Below are 11,298 nucleotides of genomic sequence, written 5' to 3'. Positions count from 1 at the left end.
GCTGCGTACTGCTCTAGAGACAATACTTTCACACACTTCAATAGGATCACACCACTACAGGAGGCTGCGTGGAGACCAATCCAATTGCAAAACAACCTCTATTCAAGTTAATTAACCACACTCCCTGGTACTAATCACAAATTGCAAATCAACCTCTATTCAAATAACCACAATACCTGGTACTAATCACACACACACACTACCTCACTAAATTGAAACACCAACTTAATAATGATACTTAAATAGTTGTTAGTGTAAAATCCTTAGATTAATAATATGGAAATATACACTAAAATTAATCTACAAATACAGTTGTATTAAGCCAATATTAAGTAAATTGCAATATGTTAATGTAACATTATTCAGCAGTTATTAACATTATTCGACTACGAAGCAGAATTCTAGTGTATATTTCCGTATTAAAGTTTTTTTTTCATTTTTTTATTTATTTAGTTGCAGTGTAGATAGAGGGGCAGAAGAGAGCTGTGGGTCCTTCAAGATCTCCTTCTCCTCCGTCCGCTTGCGTTTTCCGGGCCCCTGCAAAAAAACGTCTGCCTGAAAATGAAGAGGACCACGGGGAAACTGTGGGCCCTTGACCGGGGGACTGAAGGGATTCCCCTGCTTTCTCCTTGGGCATCTTGGGTATCCGCCCGGTCCCTCCCACCAACCATTGCCTGTTCTACAGGGTTCCAAAACCGATTCCTGCAAAGAAGGCACCACCGGTTTCTGAGGCTTGAGGCCGCTTGGGTTCCGAGGCAGCTAGTCTGAGAGGCTGTTCGGGTTCTAGCACTGGGGCTGAGGCTTTGTTCGAGGCAGGGGGGCTTGGGTTTAGGCAGCTCCTTGTACTCAGGAGCTGAGATCTCAGAAGTCGAAACCCAGGGAGAGGGAGGCAGGTTGCAGTGCAGGAGAGGGTTCGAGAGTGCTTGCCCTCAGGGTTGTAGACCTGAGGCATGCTGGCTGCTCATGCTGTAAGATCTGATCTAATAGAAGCATTCCAAATACTGAAAGGTATTGACAATGTCGACCCAGGGGACTTTTTCGACCTGAAAAAAGAAACAAGGACCAGGGGTCACAAGTGGAGATTAGATAAAGGGGCATTCAGAACAGAAAATAGGAGGCACTTTTTTACACAGAGAATTGTGAGGGTCTGGAACCAACTCCCCAGTAATGTTGTTGAAGCTGACACCCTGGGATCCTTCAAGAAGCTGCATGATGAGATTCTGGGATCAATAAGCTACTAACAACCAAACGAGCAAGATGGGCCGAATGGGCTCCTCTCGTTTGGAAACTTTCTTATGTTCTTAAGATGCATGTCCTCTGTGCCTCTGTACAGTCTGCCTCCAGGGACACCCCGCTTTGGCAAGACTGCTTTGTTTTTAAAGCTTCAACCTGTGGCTTCGCAAGGCTCTGTAAGCCGTCCCTTCAATCAATTCCTCATTATACTCCAAGCCCGCGTCCTGCAATCCCTTTTCTCCCGGTGCCTGGAATTCCACGGGCTGGATCTTCAAATTCCCAGGATAGGCGACACTTGGGAGCGTGCTCCGCGAGTGCAATTCCAAAAAGGTCCCGGATCACCGCGAGGAATGTTTCTGCTTTTGTTCTCCTGGTTGATCTCCTCCTTCTCCTTCTCCTTTTGCTCCCCTCCCCTGCTTTCTTCGCTGTCCTCCCCGCATTCCCCCACCAGCACAAACCTCTCCTTGCCCCGCACCCGGGTCACCCAGTTCTGGAACTCTTGTTCATCCTGTATCTCCGTCCTGAGGCATTTCCATATCTGTGTGTATGTGTGTGTGTGTGTGTGTGTGTCTATCTCCCTGTCCCTCTATCTCTCTCATAGCTTCAGTAGGCAAATACACTCTTTGGCAAGAGCAGCACTATACAAATAAGATAGTAGCAGGCGCTGGGGGAATTCACCTAAAGATTAATAAAGCAAAACTAATGTAAAGTCAAGCATTTCGGCTCCGTTAAAAAAATTATCCCTTTATTTTCTTACAACGGCAAGGAGCCTACCCAAATGATCTTCAGTGGCAATGCAGACAGACAGACAGATTAATGCGAAGACAGACAGTATCGTCAAATTGGCAATTGCAATGCTTCTGTAATGATGAGAATTTTTTTTTAAATAATATGATCTGTATAATGTGAAATAATGTATAATGTGATATCTTGTAACAATTGTAAGTCATCCGAGATAAGGGTGTCTGCTAAGAAAGAAAGAAAGAAAGAAAGAAAGAAAGAATAATAATAATAATAATAATAATAATAATAATAATAATAATAATAATAATGTGGCTGTCATTGGTTGAATTTATTGAGAAAAAAAAGTTATTTAGTTTATATACACTGAGTGTACAAAACATTAGGAACACCTTCCTAACATTGAGTTACACCCCCTTTTGCTCTCAGAACAGCCTCAATTCGTCAGGACATGGACTCTACAAGGTGCCGAACGTGTTCCACAGGGATGCTGGCCCATGTTGACTCCAATGCTTCCCACAGTTGTGTCAAGTTGGCTGGTAGTGGATCTCTACTCTGAATAGCTCGTTCCATCTCATCCCACAGATGCTCAATTGGATTGAGATCTGGTGACTGGGCAGGCAACTGCAGTAAGCTGAATTCACTGTCATGTTCGTGGAACCATTCCTGGATAAATCCTAGCCTTGTGGCATGGGGCATTATCCTGCTGAAAAAATCCATTAGCAGATGGGATGCACCTGATTGGCAATGATGTTCAGATATCCTGTGGCATTCAAACGTTGCTCCACTTTTATCAAGGGGCCCAATGTGTGCCATGAAAACACACCCCACACCATCACACCACCACCACCAGCCTGCAATGTTGACACGTGGCATGATGGATGCATGTACTCATGTGGTTTTCTCCATACCCTAGTCCTCCCATCAGCGTGAAACAGCAGGAACTGGGATTAATAAGACCAGGCAATGTTTTTCCAATCCTCCAGTGTCCAGTGTTTTCTTTCCTTAGCCCACTGCAACCGCAGTTTCTTGTGTTTTGCTGAAAGAAGTGGAACTGTTAGGTCGTCGGCTGCCATATCCCATTCGTGTCAAGGTAGGACGAGTTGTGCATTCTTTTATGGGTCTTTCGGCACCAATGTTGTACTGGATTGTCAGTTGACTAACTGTAGCCCGTCTATTGCTCTGCACAATTTGTGTCAGTCTCCTTTGGCCTCTTTCATCAATGAGCCGTTTTCGACCACTGGCCTGCCGTTGGCTGGATGTCTTTTGGGTGGTGGACCATCCTTGATACACACGGGAAACTGTTGAGAGAGAAAAAGCCAGCAGCGTTGCAGTTCTTGACACACTCAAACCGGCACGCTTGGCACCTACTACCATACCCCGTTCAAAGGCACTTACTGTAAATCTTTTGTCTTGCCCATTTACCCTCTGAATGGCACACTGTGGCAAAGTGCCTGGTAAGGGTAACAGGTGTAGCGGTGATGCGGTGCAGGAGTGACAGGCAGACAACGGTATTCCAGTGAAAAAGTGCTTTATTCCGTTTCCAGGTCTGGTGACCGAAAAATAACTAAATCCCCGGCGATACACAACAATGTGTAACGCACGGGGATAACAATAAACAAGGCACAGTCCTGAACAAAAACAAACAGACGGACACCAGTCCTGGGTGAGTGCATTCGTGATGGTGCTTTAGTGCAAACATGGTGCAGTGGTGCTCCGGATAGTGCTGACCCTTGGCGACAGCTCCGGAGTAGTGCTTTAACTGTCTGGTGGTGAAAAACTCAGACAATTACACAGACACACACAACACAACACAACACGTAATTCTTTCTCTTATTCTCTATTAACAATCAGAGCTCCTCTCTCGATCCTTCTCTCTCCAAACATTTAACCCAAACGAAGGAAAAGAACAGCGTTACCCTGGCCCCTATATGTAATCCTGCATGATATCTAGGTAAACGGTTGCAGCTGCCTTATTACTTGCAGCTGCCCCTCGTTTACCTGTCAAATCAATATGGTCTTACAACAGAGTCTCGCTTCCTTCCAAGCTGACCCACTTCCCGGTCCCGGAAACGAACTGTCAGGCCAGCCCTTCCAGATACTTCTCCTCCCGTTCTTTAGCGCCCTCACAGGTCGGGAGGAAGATTTATCACCAGAACTCATTGTATTTCTGTCACACACACACATACACAATCCATGTCTCAATTGTGTGAAGGTTTAGAAATCCTTCTTTAACCTGTCTCCCCTTCATCTACATCTACATTCATCTGATTGAAGTGGATTTAACAGGTTACATCTATAAGGATTCATAGTTTTCACCAGGATTCACCTTGTCAGTCTATTTCATGGAAAGAGCAGGTGTGCTGTTTGGTATCATTGTGTGCACCACACTGAACATGGACCAGAGAAAGCAAAGGAGAGAGTTGTCTGAGGAGATCAGAAAGAAAATAATAGACAAGCATGGTAAAGGTAAAGGCTACAAGACCATCTCCAAGCAGCTTGATGTTCCTGTGACAACAGTTGCAAATATTATTAAGAAGTTTAAGGTCCATGGAACTGTAGCCAACCTCCCTGGGCGCGGCCGCAAGAGGAAAATCGACCCCAGATTGAACAGAAGGATAGTGTGAATGGTAGAAAAAGAACCAAGGATAACTGCCAAAGAGATACAAGCTGAACTCCAAGGTGAAGGTACGTCAGTTTCTGATCACACCATCCGTCGCTTTTTGAGTGAAAGTGGGCTCCATGGAAGAAGACCCAGGAGGACTCCACTTTTGACAGAAAAACATAAAAAAGCCAGACTGGAATTTGCTAAAATGCATATTGACAAGCCACAATCCTTCTGGGAGAATGTCCTTTGGACAGATGAGTCAAAACTGGAGCTTTTTGGCAAGTCACATCAGCTCTATGTTCACAGACGAAAAAATGAAGCTTTCAAAGAAAAGAACACCATACCTACAGTGAAACATGGAGGAGGCTCGGTTATGTTTTGGGGCTGCTTTGCTGCGCCTGGCACAGGGTGCCTTGAATCTGTGCAGGGCACAAGGAAATCTCAAGACTATCAAGGCATTCTGGAGCGAAACGTACTGCCCAGTGTCAGAAAGCTCTGTCTCAGTCGCAGGTCATGGGTCCTCCAACAGGATAATGACACAAAACACACAGCTAAAAGCACCCAAGAATAGATAAGAACAAAACATTGGACTATTCTGAAGTGGCCTTCTATGATCTGAATCCTATCGAACATCTATGGAAAGAGCTGAAACTTGCAGTCTGGAGAAGGCACCCATCAAACCTGAGACAGCTGAAGCAGTTTGCTCAGGAAGAGTGGGCCAAACTACCTGTTAACAGGTGCAGAAGTCTCATTGAGAGCTACAGAAAACGTTTGATTGCAGTGATTGCCTCTAAAGGTTGTGCAACAAAATATTAGGTTAGCGGTCCCATCATTTTTGTCCATGCCATTTTCATTTGTTTTCTAATTTACAATATTATGTTGAATAAAAAATCAAAAGCAAAGTCTGATTTCTATTAAATATGGAATAAACAATGGTGGATGCCAATTACTTTTGTCAGTTTCAAGTTATTTCAGAGAAAATTGTGCATTCTTCATTTTTTGTGGAGGGGTACCAACAAATTTGAGCACGTCTGTATATATATATATATATATGTATATATATATATATATATATATATATATATATATATATATATAGTAAAACGAATCGCACCCACACGGGTTCGTTGCCCCTTTAAAACCACAACCCAAGACACAGGAATGGATTTTTTTTCCCGCGCTGACGCGCTATTTTTAATACAAACAAAACAAAATAAACACCTAGCTCTTTCTGAGCAGTGACTAAACTTTCGGGAACACCCTGACACCCCACCAAACACAACACCACAAACAGACCATATCACACAGGTTTACACCGCTTACTTTTCCTCCTGACTGCTCAGAAGCAGAGCACCTCTTCTGCCTCCTTTTATTCAGCAGCCATGAGCAGACTAACTGCCTCCCTTAAATACCCTGCACCTGGTCCTAATTTGACAATATTTACCAGGTGCAGGGGATAATTAATAATAAAATAATTAACAAATTAAATTCAACGATAAGGCAAAACAATTAAACAATAAACAAAAACAAATAAACTAAACAAATGTGCATTCCGCACATGTTTTTCTTCAGGGAGGCTTTAACCCCCTCCCTGCTGTCTCACATATCCCCCCCCCCCTTGTCTTTTCAAGACACCGGCCATTCGACGGCCACCTCCTCCCCTAAAACACAACCACCCACCCTCGAGTCCATCAATGTCTCTTTTCACCCTCTTCCATGGGCGGACTTGAGGGTGGGCCGGTCCATGTTCTGGCCCCGCCAGGTAGGGACCGCGCACCTGTGACGAGGGACCCCACTGGTTTGTCAGGGGCGACCGGCGCGACAACCGGGGCACTGGAGGTCTGCAGCCGGGGCCCGGTGCAGCGACGTCCAATCACCCAGGGGGAGCAAAGTAGTGACCAGGGGGAGCTCAAGCGCCGTCTGGGAGCAGCGCAGCGACGTCTTGGTGCTTGGGAGGAGCGGAGCATGGAACCAGGTGGAGAACTGTGACCGGTTCTGCAGACTCCTGGGCTCCAGGTCTAGCGAAGGGAGGTCCAAGCAAACCGGAAGGGTGTCCAGGAGCAAGGGGCGAGGGACCGCACACAGCGGCGGTGCCGGACTGGACCGCAGGGGTGGTGGTCGGGGCTGTGGTGGAGGCGGGCTCTTCACCTCTTTCCCCTCTTGCTCGGGCGGCGGCAGCTCCTCCCCCTCTGGCTCTCGGGACTGCAGCTCCACCCCCTCTGGCTCTCGGGACTGCAGCTCCACCCCCTCTGGCTCTCGGGACGGCAGCTCCACCCCCTTTGGCTATCGGGACGGCAGCTCCACCCCCTCTGGCTCTCGGGACTGCAGCTCCACCCCCTCTGGCTCTCGGGACGGCAGCTTGTAATAGAATATGTTACAGAAAAATAGAATTGGCTCGACATAATGTACTGGCATTTTGTACTCCTATAACCTTGCTCGCATAACCTTGTATGCTTTGCCTAAGATAAAGTTTGTTACAAGGAACCGCAAGATGCCTACACTGCAGCTGTGGCTGTGAAGATAACAGGATGAGCCAGACTTGTTTCTTTGTACGTACACCCAAACCACCCATCCTGTTATCTGTTTGCTTAGCTATATGCCAGGTATGCACAGTTATAAGTTATCCTGATGTAACTTTCACTATTATCTGCTGTATTATTGAATTGTGGTTTGTCACACTTGAGAATTATTGTATTTCTTGTTCTTATTGTATGACTTATATTGTAACACTTGAATGTATTTGTATTTGCTTGCGATTGTAAGTCGCCCTGGATAAGGGCGTCTGCTAAGAAATAAATAATAATAATAATAATAATAATAAGTTGTTTTTCCTTATATGCTAATATCTGAATCATCATTGGCTAACCCTCTGCCTTGCTGACAGTTTTAAGGTATATAAGAAACTGATCTAACTCTGTATGTTGAAACACTGCTCGATGATTATCTAGCACCCTGTGTGTTGAGAGTGTTTTCAGTTTGCAAACTTAAGAAATAAAGGCCTGTGTGTTTGGAACTCGCAGTCTCTCTTCCTTTTATTTAGAATTCCGCGACATGTTGCTTTCATATTATGTTACCAAACTGTGAATTATTGGAAAATATTTTTGTTAATTTGATGAAATGTTACCAGGTATATAGCAAACAGCTGGTGTCAGTCTCATAGCATCTAACAGGATGGCACTTGCATAAAAATGTTTTTAAAGTTTATAACACAGTGTAAGATTTTTCAATGTTAAGAAAACTCAGTTGAGCTGTTGTTTAAACTTCCTTTTCATTTATTAATTTTTATAACCAAAAACCGATTGATCTCCCTAGTTATTGTATTGGATACTGGTGTAGGTCATGTACAGCACTCAAAAAGCACCCACCCAATTATCAATACTGGAACCCATTCCAGGCCAGTAATATCTGGAGGAAATTGCCTCTCTGGTTCTGTGTTGGCCACAGTGTGCCCCTATAGCACTTGCATGAAATTCCAGGAAGAGACTGTCTGCCTCTTCAGTGCCTTTGACCACCTTCACCTTCATTGATGGCTCTGTACCCTTCTTACATATATAATAGAGCTATCCATCTAATAAACAAAAGAAAATAATAAGGAAAAAAAACATGTAGACAGGGTTGTAAACACATATTCAGCTATGGCAGTGATTTTCACCCGTAGTCCTGTAGTTAGCCGTGCCTGCTTTTTTCTAAGTGAGATAGGTTACTAGGGATGAATATCTCTGAGTTTTGTTAAACGAAAGGTTTGGTGAACTACAAAGTTAATATACAGCTATCCAACAATATATTATTAGGCTAATACGATTACAGTAGCATCTGTTGCTGAAAATAAGTTACGTTGGCTAATTATGTTTTCGTTGTAGTGAAGATACCTTAGACATTATTATTATTATTATTATTATTATTATTATTATTATTATTATTTATTTCTTAGCAGACGCCCTTACCCATTAACGAATGGTCATCAACACGGTAAAGCAACAAAAATAATATTAGCCTATTATTTATTTGGCAAATAGCACCACCACCACCTCTCCAGGTAAGTTAGCTATACATTTTGGGGTTTTGTGAAATTTAATTTAATTTGAATTTATAGCATTTGCAACCCATCCAAGCTTTGAATTACCTTGAACCACATATTGTCCTGCACGCCTCCGGATGATGAATTTTCCCCCCTTCCTGGCCTTCTCGGGGTATTTTCCCATTGTCTTGTACAGTAATATTTCCCTGTACATTGTTGGATCCATAATCTTCGTTAAGATGACTAGATCAAAAGAGTTAAAATAGGTTTTTAATACATTTACTACACTCATCATTATACAATCGAATACGTTGCAATGCCCTGCTGTTCATTTGATAAATTAACATAATACACTCATCTTCTCTCAGTATTTCATATGGAAATCAAACGTTACAAATCGAATCATAATTGAAACATTTCTACTTCTATTTTTTTTTTTTTTTTTTTACTAACCATGTTTCTATTGTCCTCGTCACGGGCGTGACTTCACGATTTAAGAAATAATTCCTGAATAAAACAAACAAAAAGAAACTTCTCACTTAAATATTAACAGACAAAAAAAACAGTACCAAGTAATATTTTAAAAGAAAAATATGTTCTTCAATGAGAAATAAACTAAAGTATTTATGTACAAGTTTCCAGAATCTTTTCTGCTACTGCACGCTCCTCACAACACTGTCAGCAGGAATTAAATTGCTTACAAATAAATAAGTAAATAAACATTTAGAAGACTGTACTGCATTTAACTGAATTATAAAATAACTGGGTTAATTTACACGTAGTAGATTACCTCTGTAGTAATAAAAATAAATAAATATAAACGAGAGTGTTTCAATGTGTTTATTGTGCTCTGTGAAACATACTGGTACAATTCGTCACAAGACTTCATTTAATTACCGTTGCGTTTTGTTGTTGTTGTTTTTCTTCTTTTTCTTATTCATTTTCTTAGCAGACGCCCTCACTCAGGGCGACTTACAGCTCTCACAAAATATACATATTTCACAATGCAGTAAGAGCAGATAAAATATACAATACCTTCAGAGCAACTTTTACTAAAATATGTCCATGTACACAGTTCGATAATCACAATATAGTAAGAGTACATACAATACTAACGTCCTAATAAGAGTAAGTAACTAGCTCATTTATACACATTTGAAGAAACACAATATATAGTTGTTGTTGTTGTGACTGTGTTTAAACAATGTGTTCTGGATGTAGAATCGCTGAAATCACAAGCTTGCACAAACATTTTCCGTCCAGAAGCAATAAACTCGCTCCCGTTTGCAGCAGACCGCACGTTCACGTTGCAGCAGGCGCTGCTCGGATTGCAATGACAGGTTACGCGAGGTCGTGAGCGAGGAATCACACACTCCCGTTGGCAGATCGCAAGGTTGGTTGCAAGCGCATGCGCACATCCACCGAGGACACATCAATCCTAGGGGGCACTGAATTCGTCGTAACACCGGCACGTTTTTGCCAGACCGTCGAGAATTAAACAGTTTGAAGTTGATGAAATATATATATATATATATATATATATATATATATATATATATATATATATATATATATATATATATATATATATATATATAATATATATATATATACATATATATATATATATATACATATATATATATATATACATATATATATATATATATATACATATATATATATATATATATATATATATATATATATATATATATATATATTGTTGCAAACAATAACTGCATACCATGGGCAATAAAAACGTTTTCCTGTTCTGGCAATTGAATAACAAATGCGTTCTGTAACAATATGTTTTAGGATGAGATGTCAACGAGTAAGAAATTTGCTATTTTTTATTAAAACTGCCCAAAACTTCTGAAAAACTTCTGAATGGCAAAATAGCACCACCTTGTGGACCGCAGTGGAACTTGTGTTTTTCTTCGTTTTAACGTTCTTCATATATTACCAAATGCAAGGATGGGGCTGATTCAGCAAACAGGAGGAGAACGCTTCTGAGAGAGAGAGAGAGAGAGAGAGAGAGAGAGAGAGAGAGAGAGAGAGAGAGAGAGAGAGAGAGAGGAGAGAGAGAGAGAGAGAGAGAGAGAGCAAAACCAAAGAGCCAAAACACAGGGACACCTACAGCAGCAAGCCCTGTTCCTGACAGCACACAGCCTGCCCGCAGCACTGACAGCACAGCCCCAGTCCCCACTGTCCCAGCAGAGGAGAGCACAGTCCCTGGAGATAGCCAGCCCCTCCTCACCCAGCCCCCGGAGCTCCACAGCACAGTGGCAATCATGAAGGCAAGCCTCTCCCTGCTAGAGGTGGAGCTGACAGAGCTCAGGGAGCTAGTCCGGGCCAGGCTCACAGAGAGCGACATCACACAGCAGTTGAAAGACCAGACCATACAGATCAAGAATGAATATAAAGCCTCATTCAGGGAACTGAAGGCAGAGGTGAAGGAGCTGCAGCAGGACAGGGAAACCCTGAGAAGAGAACTGACCGGACTGAGAGAGGAGCTGCAGCACAGAGACAAAACAGTACAGAGCCTGAGGGAGCAACTGCACACACTCACAGTCCCCCACAGCCCTGCAGGAGGCACAGCAACCCAGACAGCACAGTGCCCCCCAGCCCCAGCCTGCAAGGACACACTGACACACACACACAGCACACTGACACACACACACAGCACACCAGCCAA

At 42.9% G+C, this 11,298-nt stretch overlaps 1 protein-coding gene across 2 annotated transcripts; it reads right to left on the bottom strand.

The window, feature by feature from the left end:
- Positions 1 to 6,199: 6,199 nt before the first annotated feature.
- LOC131730018 (uncharacterized) lies at positions 6,200 to 9,956 on the bottom strand. 2 transcript variants are annotated; one of them, XR_009323864.1, is made up of 5 exons: positions 9,498 to 9,956; positions 9,054 to 9,107; positions 8,706 to 8,843; positions 7,948 to 8,150; positions 6,200 to 6,940 (listed from the first exon to the last, which is right to left on the bottom strand). XR_009323864.1 is itself a non-coding variant. In XM_059020296.1 (4 exons), the coding sequence occupies exons 3-4, from the start codon at positions 8,824 to 8,826 to the stop codon at positions 6,492 to 6,494; spliced, it is 570 nt and encodes a 189-aa protein (XP_058876279.1). In that variant the 5' UTR covers positions 8,827 to 8,843; positions 9,054 to 9,107; positions 9,498 to 9,956; the 3' UTR covers positions 6,200 to 6,491. The 2 variants fall into 2 exon arrangements, 1 of the variants encoding a protein (XP_058876279.1); XM_059020296.1 differs by lacking the exon at positions 7,948 to 8,150.
- Positions 9,957 to 11,298: the final 1,342 nt, after the last annotated feature.

Source organism: Acipenser ruthenus, unplaced genomic scaffold, assembly GCF_902713425.1.
Source record: "Acipenser ruthenus unplaced genomic scaffold, fAciRut3.2 maternal haplotype, whole genome shotgun sequence".
Taxonomy (NCBI): Eukaryota; Metazoa; Chordata; class Actinopteri; order Acipenseriformes; family Acipenseridae; genus Acipenser; species Acipenser ruthenus.
This window is presented reverse-complemented; position numbering and strand designations above follow the sequence as displayed.